Source organism: Oncorhynchus nerka, linkage group LG18, assembly GCF_034236695.1.
Source record: "Oncorhynchus nerka isolate Pitt River linkage group LG18, Oner_Uvic_2.0, whole genome shotgun sequence".
In the NCBI taxonomy this organism is placed as follows: Eukaryota; Metazoa; Chordata; class Actinopteri; order Salmoniformes; family Salmonidae; genus Oncorhynchus; species Oncorhynchus nerka.
The window spans coordinates 16,845,193-16,866,338 of record NC_088413.1 but is presented as its reverse complement, the minus strand read 5'-3'; the positions used below and the strand labels follow the sequence as shown (position 1 = coordinate 16,866,338).

General features: G+C 42.0%; 1 protein-coding gene across 2 annotated transcripts; it reads right to left on the bottom strand.

The window, feature by feature from the left end:
- Positions 1–6,021: 6,021 nt before the first annotated feature.
- Positions 6,022–19,790, bottom strand: LOC135561770 (CD209 antigen-like). 2 transcript variants are annotated; one of them, XM_065003588.1, is made up of 7 exons: positions 19,656–19,790; positions 19,286–19,486; positions 19,026–19,127; positions 16,511–17,422; positions 12,076–12,200; positions 11,749–11,873; positions 6,022–6,754 (listed from the first exon to the last, which is right to left on the bottom strand). In XM_065003588.1, the coding sequence occupies exons 2-7, from the start codon at positions 19,362–19,364 to the stop codon at positions 6,601–6,603; spliced, it is 1,497 nt and encodes a 498-aa protein (XP_064859660.1). In that variant the 5' UTR covers positions 19,365–19,486; positions 19,656–19,790; the 3' UTR covers positions 6,022–6,600. The 2 variants fall into 2 exon arrangements, with proteins under 2 accessions (XP_064859660.1, XP_064859659.1); XM_065003587.1 differs by having other exon boundaries at positions 19,286–19,379.
- Between the last annotated feature and the right edge of the window lie 1,356 nt (positions 19,791–21,146).

Here is a 21,146-nt window from a genome sequence, read left to right as displayed (position 1 = left end):
CTACACACCCGTACACCAAGGCTTTTGCACTATTATTACCAGTACAGCATATATCTATTATTACAGCAGTACAGCAAAATATACCAGTACAGCATACATGGTCTATACTGAGCTAAAATATTACCAGTACAGCATACATGGTCTATACTGAGCCATTATATTACCAGTACAGCATACATGGTCTATACTGAGCCATTATATTACCAGTACAGCATATATGGTCTATACATACATGGTCTATACTGAGCCATTATATTACCAGTACAGCATACATGGTCTATACTGAGCCATTATATTACCAGTACAGCATACATGGTCATACATGGTCTATACTGAGCCATTATATTACCAGTACAGCATACATGGTCTATACTGAGCCATTATATTACCAGTACAGCATACATGGTCTATACTGAGCCATTATATTACCAGTACAGCATACATGGTCTATACTGAGCCATTATATTACCAGTACAGCATACATGGTCTATACTGAGCCATTATATTACCAGTACAGCATACATGGTCTATACTGAGCCATTATATTACCAGTACAGCATACATGGTCTATACTGAGCCATTATATTACCAGTACAGCATACATGGTCTATACTGAGCCATTATATTACCAGTACAGCATACATGGTCTATACTGAGCCATTATATTACCAGTACAGCATACATGGTCTATACTGAGCCATTATATTACCAGTACAGCATACATGGTCTATACTGAGCCATTATATTACCAGTACAGCATACATGGTCTATACTGAGCCATTATAGCCATTATTACCAGTACAGCATACATGGTCTATACTGAGCCATTATATTACCAGTACAGCATACATGGTCTATACTGAGCCATTATATTACCAGTACAGCATACATGGTCTATACTGAGCCATTATATTACCAGTACAGCATACATGGTCTATACTGAGCCATTATATTACCAGTACAGCATACATGGTCTATACTGAGCCATTATATTACCAGTACAGCATACATGGTCTATACTGAGCCATTATATTACCAGTACAGCATACATGGTCTATACTGAGCCATTATATTACCAGTACAGCATACATGGTCTATACTGAGCCATTATATTACCAGTACAGCATACATGGTCTATACTGAGCCATTATATTACCAATACAGCATACATGGTCTATACTGAGCCATTATATTACCAGTACAGCATACATGGTCTACTGAGCTAAAATATTACCAATACAGCATACATGGTCTATACTGAGCCATTATATTACCAATACAGCATACATGGTCTATACTGAGCCATTATATTACCAGTACAGCATACATGGTCTATACTGAGCCATTATATTACCAATACAGCATACATGGTCTATACTGAGCCATTATATTACCAGTACAGCATACATGGTCTATACTGAGCCATTATATTACCAATACAGCATACATGGTCTATCTGAGCCATTATATTACCAGTACAGCCATTATGGTCTATCACTGAGCTTATTACCAATACAGCATACATGGTCTATACTGAGCCATTATATTACCAATACAGCATACATGGTCTATACTGAGCCATTATATTACCAATACAGCATACATGGTCTACTGAGCTAAAATATTACCAGTACAGCATACATGGTCTATACTGAGCCATTATATTACCAGTACAGCATACATGGTCTATACTGAGCCATTATATTACCAAGCATACAGCATACATGGTCTATACTGAGCCATTATATTACCAGTACAGCATACATGGTCTATACTGAGCCATTATATTACCAATACAGCATACATGGTCTATACTGAGCCATTATATTACCAGTACAGCATACATGGTCTATACTGAGCCATTATATTACCAGTACAGCATACATGGTCTTATACTGAGCTATACTGAGCCATTATATTACCAGTACAGCATACATGGTCTATACTGAGCCATTATATTACCAATACAGCATACATGGTCTATACCAATACAGCATACATGGTCTATTATATTACCAGTACAGCATACATGGTCTATACTGAGCCATTATATTACCAGTACAGCATACATGGTCTATACTGAGCCATTATATTACCAGTACAGCATACATGGTCTATACTGAGCCATTATATTACCAGTACAGCATACATGGTCTATACTGAGCCATTATATTACCAGTACAGCATACATGGTCTATACTGAGCCATTATATTACCAGTACAGCATACATGGTCTATACTGAGCCATTATATTACCAGTACAGCATACATGGTCTATACTGAGCCATTATATTACCAATACAGCATACATGGTCTATACATTATATTACCAATACAGCATACATGGTCTATACTGAGCCATTATATTACCAATACAGCATACATGGTCTATACTGAGCCATTATATTACCAATACATGCTATACATGGTCTATACTGAGCCATTATATTACCAATACAGCATACATGGTCTATACTGAGCCATTATATTACCAATACAGCATACATGGTCTATACTGAGCCATTATATTACCAGTACAGCATACATGGTCTATACTGAGCCATTATATTACCAGTACAGCATACATGGTCTATACTGAGCCATTATATTACCAGTACAGCATACATGGTCTATACTGAGCCATTATATTACCAGTACAGCATACATGGTCTATACTGAGCCATTATATTACCAGTACAGCATACATGGTCTATACTGAGCCATTATATTACCAGTACAGCATACATGGTCTATACTGAGCCATTATATTACCATGTCTACAGCATACATGGTCTATACTGAGCCATTATATTACCAGTACAGCATACATGGTCTATACTGAGCCATTATATTACCAGTACAGCATACATGGTCTACTGAGCTAAAATATTACCAGTACAGCATACATGGTCTATACTGAGCCATTATATTACCAGTACAGCATACATGGTCTATACTGAGCCATTATATTACCAGTACAGCATACATGGTCTATACTGAGCCATTATATTACCAGTACAGCATACATGGTCTATACTGAGCCATTATATTACCAATACAGCATACATGGTCTATACTGAGCCATTATATTACCAGTACAGCATACATGGTCTATACTGAGCCATTATATTACCAGTACAGCATACATGGTCTATACTGAGCCATTATATTACCAGTACAGCATACATGGTCTATACTGAGCCATTATATTACCAGTACAGCATACATGGTCTATACTGAGCCATTATATTACCAATACAGCATACATGGTCTATACTGAGCCATTATATTACCAATACAGCATACATGGTCTATAGCTTATATTACCAATAGCCATTATATTATATTACCAATACAGCATACATGGTCTATACTGAGCCATTATATTACCAGTACAGCATACATGGTCTATACTGAGCCATTATATTACCAGTACAGCATACATGGTCTATACTGAGCCATTATATTACCAATACAGCATACATGGTCTATACTGAGCCATTATATTACCAGTACAGCATACATGGTCTATACTGAGCCAGCATTATATATTACCAGTACAGCATACATGGTCTATACTGAGCCATTATATTACCAGTACAGCATACATGGTCTATACTGAGCCATTATATTACCAGTACAGCATACATGGTCTATACTGAGCCATTATATTACCAATACAGCATACATGGTCTATACTGAGCCATTAATTATATTACCAGTACAGCATACATGGTCTATACTGAGCCATTATATTACCAATACAGCATACATGGTCTATACTGAGCCATTATATTACCAGTACAGCATACATGGTCTATACTGAGCCATTATATTACCAGTACAGCATACATGGTCTATACTGAGCCATTATATTACCAATACAGCATACATGGTCTATACTGAGCCATTATATTACCAATACAGCATACATGGTCTATACTGAGCCATTATATTACCAGTACAGCATACATGGTCTATACTGAGCCATTATATTACCAATACAGCATACATGGTCTATACTGAGCCATTATATTACCAGTACAGCATACATGGTCTATACTGAGCCATTATATTACCAATACAGCATACATGGTCTATACTGAGCCATTATATTACCAGTACAGCATACATGGTCTATACTGAGCCATTATATTACCAGTACAGCATACATGGTCTATACTGAGCCATTATATTACCAGTACAGCATACATGGTCTATACTGAGCCATTATATTACCAGTACAGCATACATGGTCTATACTGAGCCATTATATTACCAATACAGCATACATGGTCTATACTGAGCCATTATATTACCAGTACAGCATACATGGTCTATACTGAGCCATTATATTACCAGTACAGCATACATGGTCTATACTGAGCCATTATATTACCAGTACAGCATACATGGTCTATACTGAGCCATTATATTACCAATACAGCATACATGGTCTATACTGAGCCATTATATTACCAATACAGCATACATGGTCTATACTGAGCCATTATATTACCAGTACAGCATACATGGTCTATACTGAGCCATTATATTACCAATACAGCATACATGGTCTATACTGAGCCATTATATTACCAGTACAGCATACATGGTCTATACTGAGCCATTATATTACCAGTACAGCATACATGGTCTATACTGAGCCATTATATTACCAATACAGCATACATGGTCTATACTGAGCCATTATATTACCAGTACAGCATACATGGTCTATACTGAGCCATTATATTACCAGTACAGCATACATGGTCTATACTGAGCCATTATATTACCAGTACAGCATACATGGTCTATACTGAGCCATTATATTACCAGTACAGCATACATGGTCTATACTGAGCCATTATATTACCAGTACAGCATACATGGTCTATACTGAGCCATTATATTACCAATACAGCATACATGGTCTATACTGAGCCATTATATTACCAGTACAGCATACATGGTCTATACTGAGCCATTATATTACCAATACAGCATACATGGTCTATACTGACCCCTCTACCTGTACATGACCATCTGATCATTTATCACTCCAGTGTTAATCTGCAAAATTGTAATTATTCGCCTACGTCCTCATGCCTTTTGCACACATTGTATATAGACTCTCCTTTTTTCTACTGTATTATTGACTTGTTAATTGTTTACTCCATGTGTAACTCTGTGTTGCCTGTTCACACTGCTATGCTTTATCTTGGCCAGGTCGCAGTTGCAAATGAGAACTTGTTCTCAACTAGCCTACCTGGTTAAATAAAGGTGAAATAAAATATATATATTACCAATACAGCATACATGGTCTATACTGAGCCATTATATTACCAGTACAGCATACATGGTCTATACTGAGCCATTATATTACCAGTACAGCATACATGGTCTATATGAGCCATTATATTACCAGGACAGCATACATGGTCTATAGTGCCCCATTATATTACCAATACAGCATACATGGTCTATACTGAGCCATTATATTACCAGTACAGCATACATGGTCTATACTGAGCCATTATATTACCAATACAGCATACATGGTCTATACTGAGCCATTATATTACCAGTACAGCATACATGGTCTATACTGAGCCATTATATTACCAGTACAGCATACATGGTCTATAGTGCCCCATTATATTACCAGGACAGCATACATGGTCTATAGTGCCCCATTATATTACCAGTACAGCATACATGGTCTATAGTGCCCCATTATATTACCAGTACAGCATACATGGTCTATACTGAGCCATTATATTACCAATACAGCATACATGGTCTATAGTGCCCCATTATATTACCAGTACAGCATACATGGTCTATACATGAGCATACATGGTCTATAGTGCCCCATTATATTACCAGGACAGCATACATGGTGTATAGTGCCCCATTATATTACCAATACAGCATACATGGTCTATAGTGCCCCATTATATTACCAGTACAGCATACATGGTCTATAGTGCCCCATTATATTACCAGTACAGCATACATGGTCTATAGTGCCCCATTATATTACCAATACAGCATACATGGTCTATACTGAGCCATTATATTACCAGGACAGCATACATGGTCTATACTGAGCCATTATATTACCAATACAGCATACATGGTTTATACTAACTTTGTACTGTTAAATAATAAGCTGTTACGTTTCTTTGCTAATACATCAGGATTTCTATTACTTAAGCTGCTTCGCCAGTCCACTTAAATCCATAACAGTTTCTGATAATATAATGTTGGGATTTCATTACAAAATAAAACATAATCTAGTCACATTGGATATCCAAATGAGAATTTTAGGCTGTTTATGTAGCCGGCTGGGTTTTGAACCAGGGTCATATGTGCAAGAACAGACTGTGTTAGCCCACCACAGAGTGTGTTAGCCCACCACAGAGTGTGTTAGCCCACCACAGAGTGTGTTAGCCCACCATGCTCAGATAAGGGTCAATTTACCTATGTTTTTTCCCCCAATCACTTTGCCAAATTTTCACAAGAATGAGTTTAACACAAACATCTAAAACAGATCATCAAAATGTCTCATGTTTCAAAACTCTAAACACATAATTACAATGTGGACGTTGTCTTCTCACACATCCAGTGCTTATTCATTGTGCATGGTACGTCGTTCCAACTCTTTAGTGGGTCTGATGCCATCTTTGAGAGATGAGCGCAGTCTTCACCCTGATTTGCATCGTTTGGTTCCCCATCCCTCCAATACCTATAGCAAAACAGATGGTGAAAAGTAGTCAAAAAAGCAATCAAACAGGCTACAGCACAGATAGTCAGACGGTAAAAAGTCAAAACACCACAGATCACATGGAACACCACAGATACAGATAGATATCAGACGGTAAAGTCACATGGAACACCACAGATAGTCAGACCTGGTAAAAGTCACATGGAACACCACAGATAGTCAGACGGTACAAAGTCACATGGAACACCACAGATAGTCAGACGGTACAAAGTCACATGGAACACCACAGATAGTCAGACGGTAAAAAGTCACCTGGAACAACACAGGGAAACAGAAGGTAAAAAGACATCCAACACATATGACATTTACATTTGAGTCATTTAGCAGACGCTCTTACCCAGAGAGACTTACAGTTAGTGAATTCATCTTCAGATAGCTAGCTGGGACAACCACATCACAGTCATAGTAAGTACATTTGTCCTCGGTAAAGTAGCTATCAATCAGCAAAGTCAGAGCTAGTAAGGTAAGGTAAGAGCTAGTAAGGTAAGAGCTGGTAAGGTAAGGTAAGAGCTAGTAAGGTAAGAGCTAGTAAGGTTAGGTAAGAGCTAGTAAGGTTAGGTAAGAGCTAGTAAGGGTGGAAAAAGTCTAGTGTGAGTGTTAGTTCATGAAAGGCTTCTGGGTGGGTGTGGTGTGGTGGTGGGGGGGGGGGTTATGTGGGATGATTTAAGCTACTTTCTGAAGATGTCGGCTTTCAGATGTTTTATGGAAGATTGTTGTCCTAGCGTCAGGGGGAAGAGATTGGACTGGGCTTCCGTAAAGGTGGGAGGGCCAAGAGACCAGAGGTGGGAGAACTGAGTGCCCGGGTTGGGAGAGAGTTGGTCAGAGACCGCACGCTCAAGTGTTTTGGACAGAAAATTTAAAAAAGGAAACCGGTCTGTAGTTTTTGATGTCAGAGGAGTCGAGTGTTGGTTTCTTGAGGAGAGGAGCGGATCGGGACATTTTGAAGTCAAGAGGGGACGCAGCCAGTGGTCAGGGATGAGTTGATGAGGAAAGAGAGAAGGTCTCCAGAGATGGTCTGGAGGAGGGGATGGGGTCAGGTTGTCGGGTGGAAAGTTACATTTTCCTCCCTTTTCACTCAGCTGCCCACAGCCCTGTTCTGTAAGCTCGAAATGAGTCACAGCCACGGGGCAGGAGGGGAGTGGAGGGCCGAGCCGGCCAGGGAGGAAAGGGGACAGTGTGAGTCATATGATGTGGAAAGGGAGGAGAGTAGGGTCAAAAAGGCAGAATCGGGAGACAGGAGGGAGAAGGATTTAGCAGAAGGGAGAGATGATAGGATAGAAGAGGAGAGAGTAGTGGGAGAGAGAGAGAGAGAGAGAGAGAAGATTGTGACGGCGCATGGCCATCTAGATAGGTGCTGAGTGGTTAGGGTTGGAGGAAAGGGAGACAGAAAAGGAAACAAAGTTGTGAACAGAGACCTGGAGGGGGTTGCAGTGAGATTAGGAGGCGAACAGAGACCTGGAGGGGGTTGCACTGAGATTAGTAGGAGAACAGAGACCTGGAGGGTTGCAGTGAGATTAGGAGGCGAACAGAGACCTGGAGGGGGTTGCACTGAGATTAGTAGGAGAACAGAGACCTGGAGGGGGTTGCACTGAGATTAGTAGGAGAACAGAGACCTGGAGGGATGCAGTGAGATTAGGAGGTGAACAGAGACCTGGAGGGTTGCAGTGAGATTAGGAGGAGAACAGAGACCTGGAGGGTTGCAGTGAGATTAGGAGGAGAACAGAGACCTGGAGGGTTGCAGTGAGATTAGGAGGCGAACAGAGACCTGCAGGGTTGAAGTGAGATTAGGAAGCGAACAGAGACCTGGAGGGTTGCAGTGAGATTATGAGGAGAACAGAGACCTGGAGGGTTGCAGTGAGATTAGGAGGAGAACAGAGACCTGGAGGGTTGCAGTGAGATTAGGAGGTGAACAGAGACCTGGAGGGTTGCAGTGAGATTATGAGGAGAACAGAGACCTGGAGGGTTGCAGTGAGATTATTAGTTGGAGGTTGCAGTGAGATTATTAGGAGAACAGAGACCTGGAGGGTTGCAGTGAGATTAGGAGGAGAACAGAGACCTGGAGGGTTGCAGTGAGATTAGTAGGAGAACAGAGACCTGGAGGGTTGCAGTGAGATTAGGAGGCGAACAGAGACCTGGAGGGGGTTGCACTGAGATTAGTAGGAGAACAGAGACCTGGAGGGTTGCAGTGAGATTAGGAAGCGAACAGAGACCTGGAGGGTTGCAGTGAGATTATGAGGAGAACAGAGACCTGGAGGGTTGCAGTGAGATTAGGAGGTGAACAGAGACCTGGAGGGTTGCAGTGAGATTATGAGGAGAACAGAGACCTGGAGGGTTGCAGTGAGATTAGGAGGTGAACAGAGACCTGGAGGGTTGCAGTGAGATTAGGAGGTGAACAGAGACCTGGAGGGTTGCAGTGAGATTAGGAGGTGAACAGAGACCTGGAGGGTTGCAGTGAGATTAGGAAGCGAACAGAGACCTGGAGGGTTGCAGTGAGATTAGGAAGCGAACAGAGACCTGGAGGGTTGCAGTGAGATTAGTAGGAGAACAGAGACCTGGAGGGTTGCAGTGAGATTAGGAGGAGAACAGAGACCTGGAGGGTTGCAGTGAGATTAGGAGGCGAACAGAGACCTGGAGGGGGTTTCACTGAGATTAGTAGGAGAACAGAGACCTGGAGGGTTGCAGTGAGATTAGGAGGTGAACAGAGACCTGGAGGGTTGCAGTGAGATTAGGAGGAGAACAGAGACCTGGAGGGTTGCAGTGAGATTAGGAGGTTGAACAGAGACCTGGAGGGTTGCAGTGAGATTAGGAAGCGAACAGAGACCTGGAGGGTTGCAGTGAGATTAGGAGGTGAACAGACACCTGGAGGGTTGCAGTGAGATTAGGAGGTGAACAGAGACCTGGAGGGTTGCAGTGAGATTAGTAGGAGAACAGAGACCTGGAGGGTTGCAGTGAGATTAGGAGGAGAACAGAGACCTGGAGGGTTGCAGTGAGATTAGGAGGTGAACAGACACCTGGAGGGTTACAGTGAGATTAGTAGGAGAACAGAGACCTGGAGGGTTGCAGTGAGATTAGGAGGTGAACAGAGACCTGGAGGGTTGCAGTGAGATTAGGAGGAGAACAGAGACCTGGAGGGTTGCAGTGAGATTAGGAGGTGAACAGAGACCTGGAGGGTTGCAGTGAGATTAGGAAGCGAACAGAGACCTGGAGGGTTGCAGTGAGATTAGGAGGAGAACAGAGACCTGGAGGGTTGCAGTGAGATTAGGAGGTGAACAGAGACCTGGAGGGTTGCAGTGAGAATTGGAGCGAACAGAGACCTGGAGGGTTGCAGTGAGATTAGGAGGCGAACAGAGACCTGGAGGGTTGCAGTGAGATTAGGAGGTGAACAGAGACCTGGAGGGTTGCAGTGAGATTAGTAGGAGAACAGAGACCTGGAGGGTTGCAGTGAGATTAGGAGGAGAACAGAGACCTGGAGGGTTGCAGTGAGATTAGGAGGTGAACAGAGACCTGGAGGGTTGCAGTGAGATTATGAGGAGAACAGAGACCTGGAGGGGTTGCAGTGAGATTATTAGGAGAACAGAGACCTGGAGGGTTGCAGTGAGATTAGGAGGAGAACAGAGACCTGGAGGGTTGCAGTGAGATTAGGAGGCGAACAGAGACCTGGAGGGTTGCAGTGAGATTAGGAGGCGAACAGCCTCTAGTAAAGATGAGGTCAAGCGTATTGCCTGCCTTGTGAGTGGGAGGGGACTGGGGAAAGGTGAGGTCAAAAGAGGCAAGGAGGGAAAATTAATCGGAAATGAAGGAAAGAAATTAATCAAAGGCCAACATCAGGAGGTGTAAATCACCAAATACGAAGAGCGGTGACCCATTGTCAGTGAATTAGCTTTAAAGTGTCAAGCTCATTGAGTAACTCTCTAAGGGCACCTGGTGGGCGATAGATAACAACAATGTTAAACTCAAGTGGACAATTGACAGTGACAACATGAAATTGAAATGAGGAGATGGACAGGTGAGAGAGGGAGACAAGAGAACATCTCCACTTAGGAGAACTAAGTAGTCCTGTGCCATCACCACGATGACCAGATGCTCTCGAACTATGAGAGAAAACGTAGTCAGATGAAGAGAGCAGCTGGAGTATTAGTGTTCTCTGGGGTGATCCTTGTCTCTGTCAGGGCCAAAAGGTCAAGGGACTGAAAAGCAGCATAGGCTGAGATGAACTCTGCGTACTTGACCGCAGATCGGAAAACCAGGAATTCCACATGGGTTGTGCGTGTAGGGTACACTACATTAGAAGGGCTGTAGTGGAAGGGTGGGGAGTGTCTGTAAAGCCTACAGGGAGAGGAGCGAACAGGTATAGAACACACTAATCGTGGCCAAATCTACAAAAGAGCAAAATGAGATCATCAGAAAGGAGCTGGGTAAGACACTCAAGTGAGAGAGTGGTGTGGAACCTTCCTTGAACAACTCTGCAGAACAACTCGGCAGAACCGCCTTTGTTTCGACGACCATCTTAGTTTTGGCAACAAGACCACCACTGACATGACAGCTGCCGCTGAGGAAACAGGGGAGACTGAAGTACTAACACTAAATGTTAATTGCCTTTCAAAGGTGAAGAACACACCTCCCGGTGCTCATTTCTGATTGCCTAGGAGAGGAGAAACCACTTCCCCTCCAATACAGCCACTGATTACCAAAACAACAACAGTCCCAAATTGCCCTGCCCCTTAATCCTGGTTGATGTGTCAACAATCATCTGGAAGTTATGAGCAGTCAGCAGTTCACGCACCAAGTAGGCTACTGGGAAGACAGGCAGCACTTAAAGTAGATGGCCCTAACTATAGAAGCACATAGAAACAGACAGTAAAAAGTCATCCAATACCAACACAGATAATCAGACGGTAAAAAGGAATTTGTTAGGAATTAGACTGTAAAATATCATCCAGAACAGATCCACTCACGTAGTGACAGGAGCTGATGATTGGTCTAATGCGCCATCGTTAATCCACTCCCAAACCCCCTCTGTATTGGTGTCATGGAAACCAAGATAGATTTCCAGGCATCCACTCCATTCATGGATAAATTCCTATTGTTTTGTCACAAAGAAAAGGTCTTGAATCACATACAAACATGCTTTTCTGTCAGGATTATTCACGTTTTATTGTGGAGGGGGGGCTTGCAAACATTGGTTAAAGACAGCGACATGATAAAGTGGAAAACAAACAGGAGTTGAAATAGAAACAAAATGTTGAAACTATCAAAAATATAATTGACTAACTCCCTCTCACCTGTTCCTCTTTGCTGTTAATGATCACCAGGTGTGCTCCTCGTCCCAGACAGTCCTGCCTGCTCTCTGTCCAGGATTTCTTCTCAGTAGAGAGGTAATACAAACTGGACTTAAACTTCTTCCATCCTTGGGGACAGGAGCGTAGAGGTTATTTCATGACAAACCCATGATAGCGATCACATTTGTCTACATCAGGGACAAAATAGCACCTTATTCCCTACGTAGTGCACTACTTTCCACCAGGACCCAAATGGCATGGTGGTTTAGAAACAACAGCGTCCTTGGTGACTTTCAGTGGGAATGGAAGATTGTCCTTTCAGTTCCCCAAAATGTTTTGACCTAGATTCAATCAGATCAAGTGTTAAGGCGACAGCAGACAGCTGCATAGCGGATGGTGGTGTTGGAACTGTGTTAGATCCGTGAGTGGCTGCTCTTGCCATCAATGTCACGAAGCCACACACTTGTGTTATAAGTTCAGAACGAGAAAGTCTAGACTATATAGAAATGACGCTCAAATGGAAAAATCATTCAAATAAATCATGTGGATCCTATCATCCTAATCATTCTTGGGTTCGAAAGTGTAAACAAGGCTGCATGGTATCTCTTAATGCAAATCTGTGTAGCCAATGGCAATGTCTGCATTAGGCACACTGAGTGTACAAAACATTAGGAGCACTTGCTCTTTCCATGACATAGACTGACCAAGTGAATCCAGGTGAAAGCTATGATCTCTTATTGATGTCACCTGTTAAATCTACATCAATCCGTGTGGATGAAGGGGAGGAGACAGGTTAAAGATGTTTAAGGCTTGAGACATGGATTGTGTATGTGTGCCATTCAGAGGGTGAATGGGCAAGACAAAAGATTTAAGTGCCTTTGCACAGGGTATGGTAGTAGGTGCCAGGCGCACCGTTTTGAGTGTGTCAAGAACCGCAAAGCTGCTGGGTTTTTCGCACTCAACAGTTTCCTGTGTGTATCAAGAATGGTCCACCACCCAAAGGACATCCAGCCAACTTGACACAACTGTGCATTGTAGTCAGCATGGGCCAGCATCCATGTGGAATGCTTTTGACACCTTGTAGAGTCCATGCCCCGAGGAATTGAGGCTGTTCTCTGGGTTAAAGGGGATGCAAGTCAATAAGGAGGTGTTCCTAATATTTAGTACACTCAGTGTACAATGCCAGGAGCTGCTTGTGGATTTGACAGCTCTAACGCAGTTCCACCTCTGACACCATCAAAACAACTGCTATGTGGATGTCGGCTAAACCGGATCTGATTAAATATACCCCTTACTGAACATGAACTGATCTGCTCTAGTCTATTTGAAATATCCCAAACTCCAAAAATATGCTTTCATTGGTTGCTTTCATTGGTTGCTTTCATTGGTTGCTTTCATTGGTTGCTTTCCTTGGTTGCTTTCCTTGGTTGCTTTCCTTGGTTGCTTTCATTGGTTGCTTTCCTTGGTTGCTTTCCACAAAACTTTTATTTTTAACAAAAAAAGTCTGACCCCTACTTACTGAGAAATGAACCATCACATCAAAAGGTCATTTTTAATTAATCAACACAGCTCCATCCTGTTTACTTTCCAAACACTGGGAAGACACACATGCCAAACCAAATGCCTACTCAGCTGCCTGGTATCAACTGATAAGCGTCCACAGACAGCTTCCTTCTCAGAAGCCTGGTATCAACTGATAAGTGACCAGAGCCTTGTAAGTACGCAAAAATCTGTCTTTGCTGACAGATCTACTTGTTTTTGCCAACTCTTTGAATAATCTACATCAAGGGTTCTTTAACTTTTTCAGCTCAAGATCCAAATTAGAAATTGGCCTTACTCCCGTGACCTAAATTGTACTCCAATGACCCAAATTATGAAGAAACAGTGTGTAGCTGTACTCATAACTTGCAACCCACCTCCCACATGCTCAGGGCCCACTTTCGGTCCCGACCCATAGTTTAAGAAACTCTTGTCAACAAGCAGAGTATCGCACAATTGATCATCTAATCATAACTAATGAGATGATCAGATTTATCTTGTATCCGTTACATGTCCGTTTAGGTTAAAAATCCATCGTGTTGGATGGGAACAGCATATGTTAAAAATAAAATAACACTTATTTCGAGGTAATCCAATGGATTACATTAAATTACTTGTATTGTAATCCGTCCAACCCCGATCTGTAAAAATACAGTAAATCAAGCGCACCTAAAATATATATATATTTTTTAGAAAACAATTAGGCTACTATTTGGATCAAGCCAGGCCCGCAGTGTTCGGTTTGGAGCATGAAGTCAAGTGCTCTGTTGGTCACCCACTGCATAGCAAACTAGCGGTGCCCAAAAAAAGCCTAAATCCATTACGATCGCTAGAACGGACCCATTTTTTAAAGATACTGTTTTGGGATCAACAATTTGTTTACTAAGATCAAGTTTGATAAAATTCTCTACAAATCGGGATATTTAATTAAATAGTGATAAATTCTGATCACTATATTGTCGTCACACAGGACCACGCCTGACACAGACCAATCACGGGCCGGCAGGCTTAGAGGAGGCTCACGCCCTCATGCACATGCTCTCAGGCAGGATGAAAAGGACTACATCGACCATGATGCTTTGCTAGTGACGGCTGCTTTCAACATGATCCTTAGCGATTTTCTGGGTAACATTCAGTCCCATTCAGCAATATGGCACGCTTCAAATTAAAATACTTCCGGATTCATTCGCCATCGGAACTTATCCATAAGAAATAAGTGGACGACGTCAGCGTTATCACTATGTACTGGTCTTAATGTCTATGGATCTAGCAGATCTGGCGTACAGTCAATTGATCTAGCACAGTGGTTCCCAAACCTTGTATAGTCCCCGTACCCCTTCAAACATTCAACCTCCAGCTGTACCCCCTCTAGCACCAAGGTCAGCACACTCTCAAATGTTGTATTTGACCATCATTGTAAGCCTGCCACACACACTATACGATACATTTATTAAACATAAGAATGAGTGTGAGTTTTTATCACAACCCGGCTCGTGGGAAGTGACAAAGAGCTCTTACAGGACCAGGGCACAAATAATAATATAATAATAATAATCAATAGTTTTGCTCTTTATTTAACCATCTTACATATAAAACCTTATTTGTTCATCAAAAATGGTGAATAACTCACCACAGGTTAATGAGAAGGGTGTGCTTGAAAGGATGCACTTAACTCTGCAATGTTGGGTTGTATTAGAGAGAGTCTCAGTCTTAAATACTTTTCCACACACAGTCTGTATTTAGTTTTCATGCTAGTGAGGGCCAAGAATCCACACTCACATAGGTACATGGTTGCAAAGGGCATTCCTGTCTTAACAGCACTGTTTGCCAAGGCAGGATACTCTGAGCGCAGCCCTATCCAAAACATCTGGCAGTGGCTTTTAATTCAATTCTATTTTCACAGAACTGCTTGTTGCAATTTCAATGAGGCTCTCTTGTTCAGATATCGGTAAGTGGACTGGAAGCAGGGCATGAAAGGGATAACGAATTCAGTTGTTTGTGTCGTCCTTTTCGGGAAAGTACCTCCGTAATTGCACACCCAGCTCACTCAGGTGCGTCGCTATATCACATTTGACATTGTCCATAAGCTTTAGTTCATTTGCACACAAAAAAATCATACAATGATGGAAAGACCTGTGTGTTTTCCTTGTTAATGCAGACAGAAAATAGCCCCAGCTTTTTAATCATAGCCTCAATTTTGTCCCGCACATTAAATATAGTTGCGGAGAGTTCCTGTAATTCTAGATTTAGATCATTCAGGCGAGAAAAAACATCACCCAGATAGGCCAGTCGTGTGAGAAACTCATCATCATGGCTTGCATGAACATGGTACCTTCAGTTGTTTGAAAATTACAATTTTTTTCTGAGGTCTTGGCTGATTTCTTTTGATTTTCCCATGATGTCAAGCAAAGAGGCACTGAGTTTGAAGGTAGGCCTTGAAATACATCCACAGGTACACCTCCAATTGACTCAAATGATGTCAATCATTTTCTGGAATTTTCCAAACTGTTTAAAGGCACAGTCAACTTAGTGTATGTAAACTTCTGGCCCACTGGAATTGTGACACGGTGAATTATAGGTGAACTAATCTGTCTGTAAACAATTGTTGGAAAAATTACTTGTGTCATGCACAAAGTAGATGTCCTAACCGACTTGCCAAAACTACAGTTTGTTAACAAGACATTTGTGGAGTTTTAATGACTCGAACATAAGTGCACGTAAACTTCTGACTTCAACTGTAAATGTACTGTTTGAAAATGTGAATCATAAAAAAAAAAATGTGAATCACATTTTTATTTGGCGTACCTCCGACGGCATTGCGCGTTCCCCAGTTTGGGAATACCTAATCTAGCAGATCTGGAGTACCACAAAACAGTCAAGTCATATTCCAATTTCTTACCACAGCTCTGTTTGTTTAGCTCTTCCTTCAAGTGGTCTTTCTCTTTAGTCAGGGTGTTGTAACTGGTCTGTAACTGGTCTCTCTCTTTAGTCAGGGTGTTGTAACTGGTCTGTAACTGGTCTCTCTCTTTAGTCAGGGTGTTATAACTTGTCTGTAGCTGGTCTTTCTCTTTAGTCAGGGTGTTACTACTGGTCTGTAACTGGTCTCTCTCTTTAGTCAGGGTGTTACTACTGGTCTGTAACTGGTCTCTCTCTTTAGTCAGGGTGTTGTATCTGGTCTGTAACTGGTCTCTCTCTTTAGTCAGGGTGTTGTATCTGGTCTGTAACTGGTCTCTCTCTTTAGTCAGGGTGTTATAACTGGTCTGTAGCAGGTCTTTCTCTTTAGTCAGGGTGTTAGAACTTGTCTGTAACTGGTTTTTCTCTTTAGTCAGGGTGTTGTATCTGGTCTGTAGCTGGTCTGTCTCTTTAGTCAGGTTGTTACTACTGGTCTGTAACTGGTCTCTCTCTTTAGTCCGGGTGTGGTAACTGGTCTGTAACTGGTCTCTCTCTTTAGTCAGGGTGTTGTATCTAGTCTGTAACTGGTCTCTCTCTTTAGTCAGGGTGTTGTAACTGTTCTGTAGCGGGTCTCTCTCTTTAGTCAGGTTGTTGTATCTGCTCTGTAGCTGGTCTCTCTCTTTAGTCAGGGTGTTGTAACTGATCTGTAGCTGGTCTCTCTGTTTAGTCAGTGTGTTGTAACTGGTCTGTAACTGGTTTCTCTCTTTAGTCAGGGTGTTGTAACTGGTCTTTAACTGGTTTCTCTCTTTAGTTGGGGTGGTGTAACTGGTCTTTAGCTGGTCTCTCTCTTTAGTCAGGTTGTTCAAACTGGACGTCTGGAATCTCTCTGCAGAGTAGTAATGACCAATGACTCGGGTATCTGTCGAAATAAAAACATATAGATTTTTTTTTTACAATATTATAAAACAAAATTCAGCCACACAAGTGGATATAGTATACACATGTGCTTACATCACTGAGGTTAACACAGTAATTTCCCCGTTGTGGTCCTTTGAACATCTAAGTATTAAACTACTGATGATGAAGAATGTATACTCAGCAAAAAAAGAAACGTCCTCTCACTGTCAACTGCGTTTATTTTCAGCAAACTTAAAATATCTGTAAATATTTGTATGAAAATAAAAATATTCAACAACTGAGACATAAACTGAACAAGTTCCACAGACATGTGATAAACAGAAATTTAATAATGTGTCCCTGAACAAAGGGGGGTCAAAATTAACAGTCTGTATCTGGTGTGGCCACCAGCTGCATTAAGTACTGCAGTGCATCTCCTCATGGACTGCACCAGATTTTCCAGATAGCCCTCACCCTCCGATCCAACAGGTCCCAGATTTGCTCAATGGGATTGCGATCCGGGCTCTTCACTGGCCATGGCAGAACACTGACATTCCTGTCTTGCAGGAAATCACGCACAGAACGAGCAGTATGGCTGGTGTCATTGTCATGCTGGAGGGTCATGTCAGGATGAGCCTGCAGGAAGGGTACCACATGAGGGAGGAGGATGTCTTCCCTGTAACGCACAGCGTTGAGATTGCCTGCAATGACAACAAGCTCAGTCCGATGATGCTGTGACACACCGCCCCAGATCATGACGAACCCTCCACCTCCAAATCTCTCCTGCTCCAGAGTACAGGCCTCGGTGTAACGCTCATTCCTTCAACGATAAACGCGAATCCGACCATCACACCTGGTGAGACAAAACCGCAACTCGTCAGTGAAGAGGACTTTTTGCCAGTCCTGTCTGATCCAGCGACGGTGGGTTCGTGACCATAAGCAACGTTGTTGACGGTGATGTCTGGTGAGGACCTGCATTACAACAGGCCTACAAGCCCTCAGTCCAGCCTCTCTCAGCCTATTGCGGGGACAGTCTGAGCACTGATGGAGGGATTGTGCATTCCTGGTGCAACTCGGGCAGTTGTTGTTGCCATCCTGTACCTGTCCCGCATGTGTAATGTTCGGATGTACCGATCCTGTGCAGGTGTTGTTACACGTGATCGGCCACTGCGAGGACAATCAGCTGTCCATCCTGTCTCCCTGTAGCTCTGTCTTAGGTGTCTCACAGTATAGACATAGCAATTTATTGCCCTGGCCACATCTGCAGTCCTCATGCCTCCTTGCTGCATGCCTGAGGCACGTTCACGCAGATGAGCAGGGACCCTGGGCATCTTTCTGGTGTTTTTCAGAGTCAGTAGAAAGGCCTCTTTAGTGTCCTAAGTTTTCATAAATGTGACCTTAATTGCCTACCGTCTGTAAGCTGTTTGTGTCTTAACAACCGTTCCATTAATTGTTTATGGTTCATTGAACAAGCATGGGGAACAGTGTTTAAACACTTTACAATGAAGATTTGTGAAGTCATTTGGATTTTTACTAATTTTCTTTGAAAGACAGGGTCCTGAAAAAGGGACGTTTCTTTTTTTACTGAGTTTATTAGTGAAAACATAATAAACGTATAAACTTACAGTAGACAGACAGGCCTATGATCCCAGCCAATAGGAGAACACACAGCAGCCCCAGACACACTGCAGCAACTCCGGATGGTCTCTTCCACCACTGAAAGTTAGCTGAAGCTCAAGGTATTATAAACTCTCTCGGGTAATGTTACATTTTTTTTATATCATCCAGAATTGTGAGGGGACTAATAGGTACTCGTCTGAGAAAGTGGTGTGTGTGTGTGTGTGTGTGTGTGTGTGTGTGTTTGTGTGTGTACTTGCATTGGTACCTGAAAATGTAACACCGATGTAATCCTTTTTTCTGGGCTTGTTGGCATATGTGTCTTTGTCAATATCCATGGTCTGCATTGTTGGATTCTCCACCTGTGTTTGTATAGATTGTCTCTTACATTTTTACACTCAAAATGTGTATCTGTGCCTTATGTATCGTTACTTGAAGTACTGGAGGTGAGCTTGACGTAGTTGATTTACTACAGAGGAAACAATGGGATAGTCCCAAACGTACATACTCAATTAGTGATTACTCTGCTTAGGTCAAATATTAATATTTGAAACATAAAGTTGTATATATCTAACCCCCCCAGACAGTGCATAACAGTAGCATGTATTAATCAGGTGAAATGAGGAAGAAAATCTTACCACGGTCTTTGAGAGTTGAAAAGAAATGCGTCCAAATATATTACATTGGTGTGTAAATATGTCCAACGTAACCAGATGTACTCAGTGAGCACGAAATGTAAGATTGGAGTTGTGTGTTTTTTTTTGTCCAAACCACTGCACATTTTGTGTCAACGTCAGCACATCCTTTACCTTATTTGGCCAAACAATTATGAACTAATACACCACTGGACAATAGGTTCAGATACAAGGTATCATGTGGTTAACTTGGGCTTATCCAGAAAGTGTGTGAGTGGTTGGAAACAGGCAGTATGTGTAACTAAAGTTCACAGTCAACTGAAAGTTCAAGTTACAGAATGCTGCACAGAAATGTGGGGTCATTTGGACTGTTAAAAAAACATAAGGACACTTAACAATGCTCAGTCACTACATTGTGTTATGCTTGTCTTAACAACGAACCAATATAGACCGTAATAAGATTTATTTTCATCATTTCATCTGTTATGATTATGTCATATTTTATGCATTGTCTGATTCGTATGTAATGTGTTAGAAGCTCTGGGGCGATCAAAATACATACAGGACAACTGGTTGAGAGATATGGAATTTAGGCTTTAAATATGAACGTTTTACCCAATAGGAGCATGTGTTGCTAGTTGGGCAGATTTAGCACCTTTGGGACCATCCCATTGGTTCCTTTGTACTGGTTAAGCTGAATCATGCTAACCTCAAGTTTTTGACGTCTGCAAACGCAGGTGCAGTTGAGAACAAATAATCAACCAGTCCTTCAATTCGCAACTGGCTGAAACTATCTTGAGTGGCTAGCGAATAAATTATATATATTTTTTAAATATGACTAATATTATTTGTTTTGAATTCTGCCCAGGTCATGAGGCCCCTTGATGAAATGAGGCCTGAGATAATTCCCTCTTCTACCTAAGGCTAAGTCCGCCAGTGGGGAGGAGGGAAGGAGAGGCGAGAGACAGCAACCGACAAAGCCGACTCGCTATATAGCAGACTAATAGCTGCCATAGCTAGGTTATTTATCATCCAATATGATTAGGTAGTACCTGTCTTGACTGAATCAAACCCGGAGAAGCTAGCTAGCTAGGCTAATTAAAGCTGGATGTGTTTTCTCGTCCTACAGCTACAAATAACAGCAACTCCAATGAGAATATGAATTATTAGATGCTTCAGGATTATGGCAATGAAGCCCTTTATCTCCTTCTCCAGAGTCAGATGGACTGGACACCATGTTTATGTCTCTGCATGAAGTTTATAGGAAGTTGCTTAATAGCTTTATCGCAATTGCTAACTAGTGTTAGCGCAATGACTGCAAGTCTATGGTATCTACTAGCATGCTAGGTTGCATTGGCACGTGAAACTACAGTGCCTTCAGAAAGTTATCACACCCCTTGACTTGTTCCACTTTTTTGTTGTGTTTTAACCAGATTTGTCTATAAGTACCTCATCTCTGTACCCCACACATACAATTATATGTAAGGACCCTCA

What these genes read in the sequence shown, in the direction of transcription:
- LOC135561770 (XM_065003588.1), bottom strand. Translation starts at nt 19,364, where the DNA reads ATGCAGACCATGGATATTGACAAAGACACATATGCCAACAAGCCCAGA. An exon ending in CATAGGCCTGTCTGTCTACT is followed by an intron (nt 17,423 to 19,025) that starts GTAAGTTTATAC and finishes TTATTTCGACAG; the next exon opens with ATACCCGAGTCATTGGTCAT. An exon ending in TCATCAGCTCCTGTCACTAC is followed by an intron (nt 6,755 to 11,748) that starts GTGAGTGGATCT and finishes GTTTTGCTATAG; the next exon opens with GTATTGGAGGGATGGGGAAC.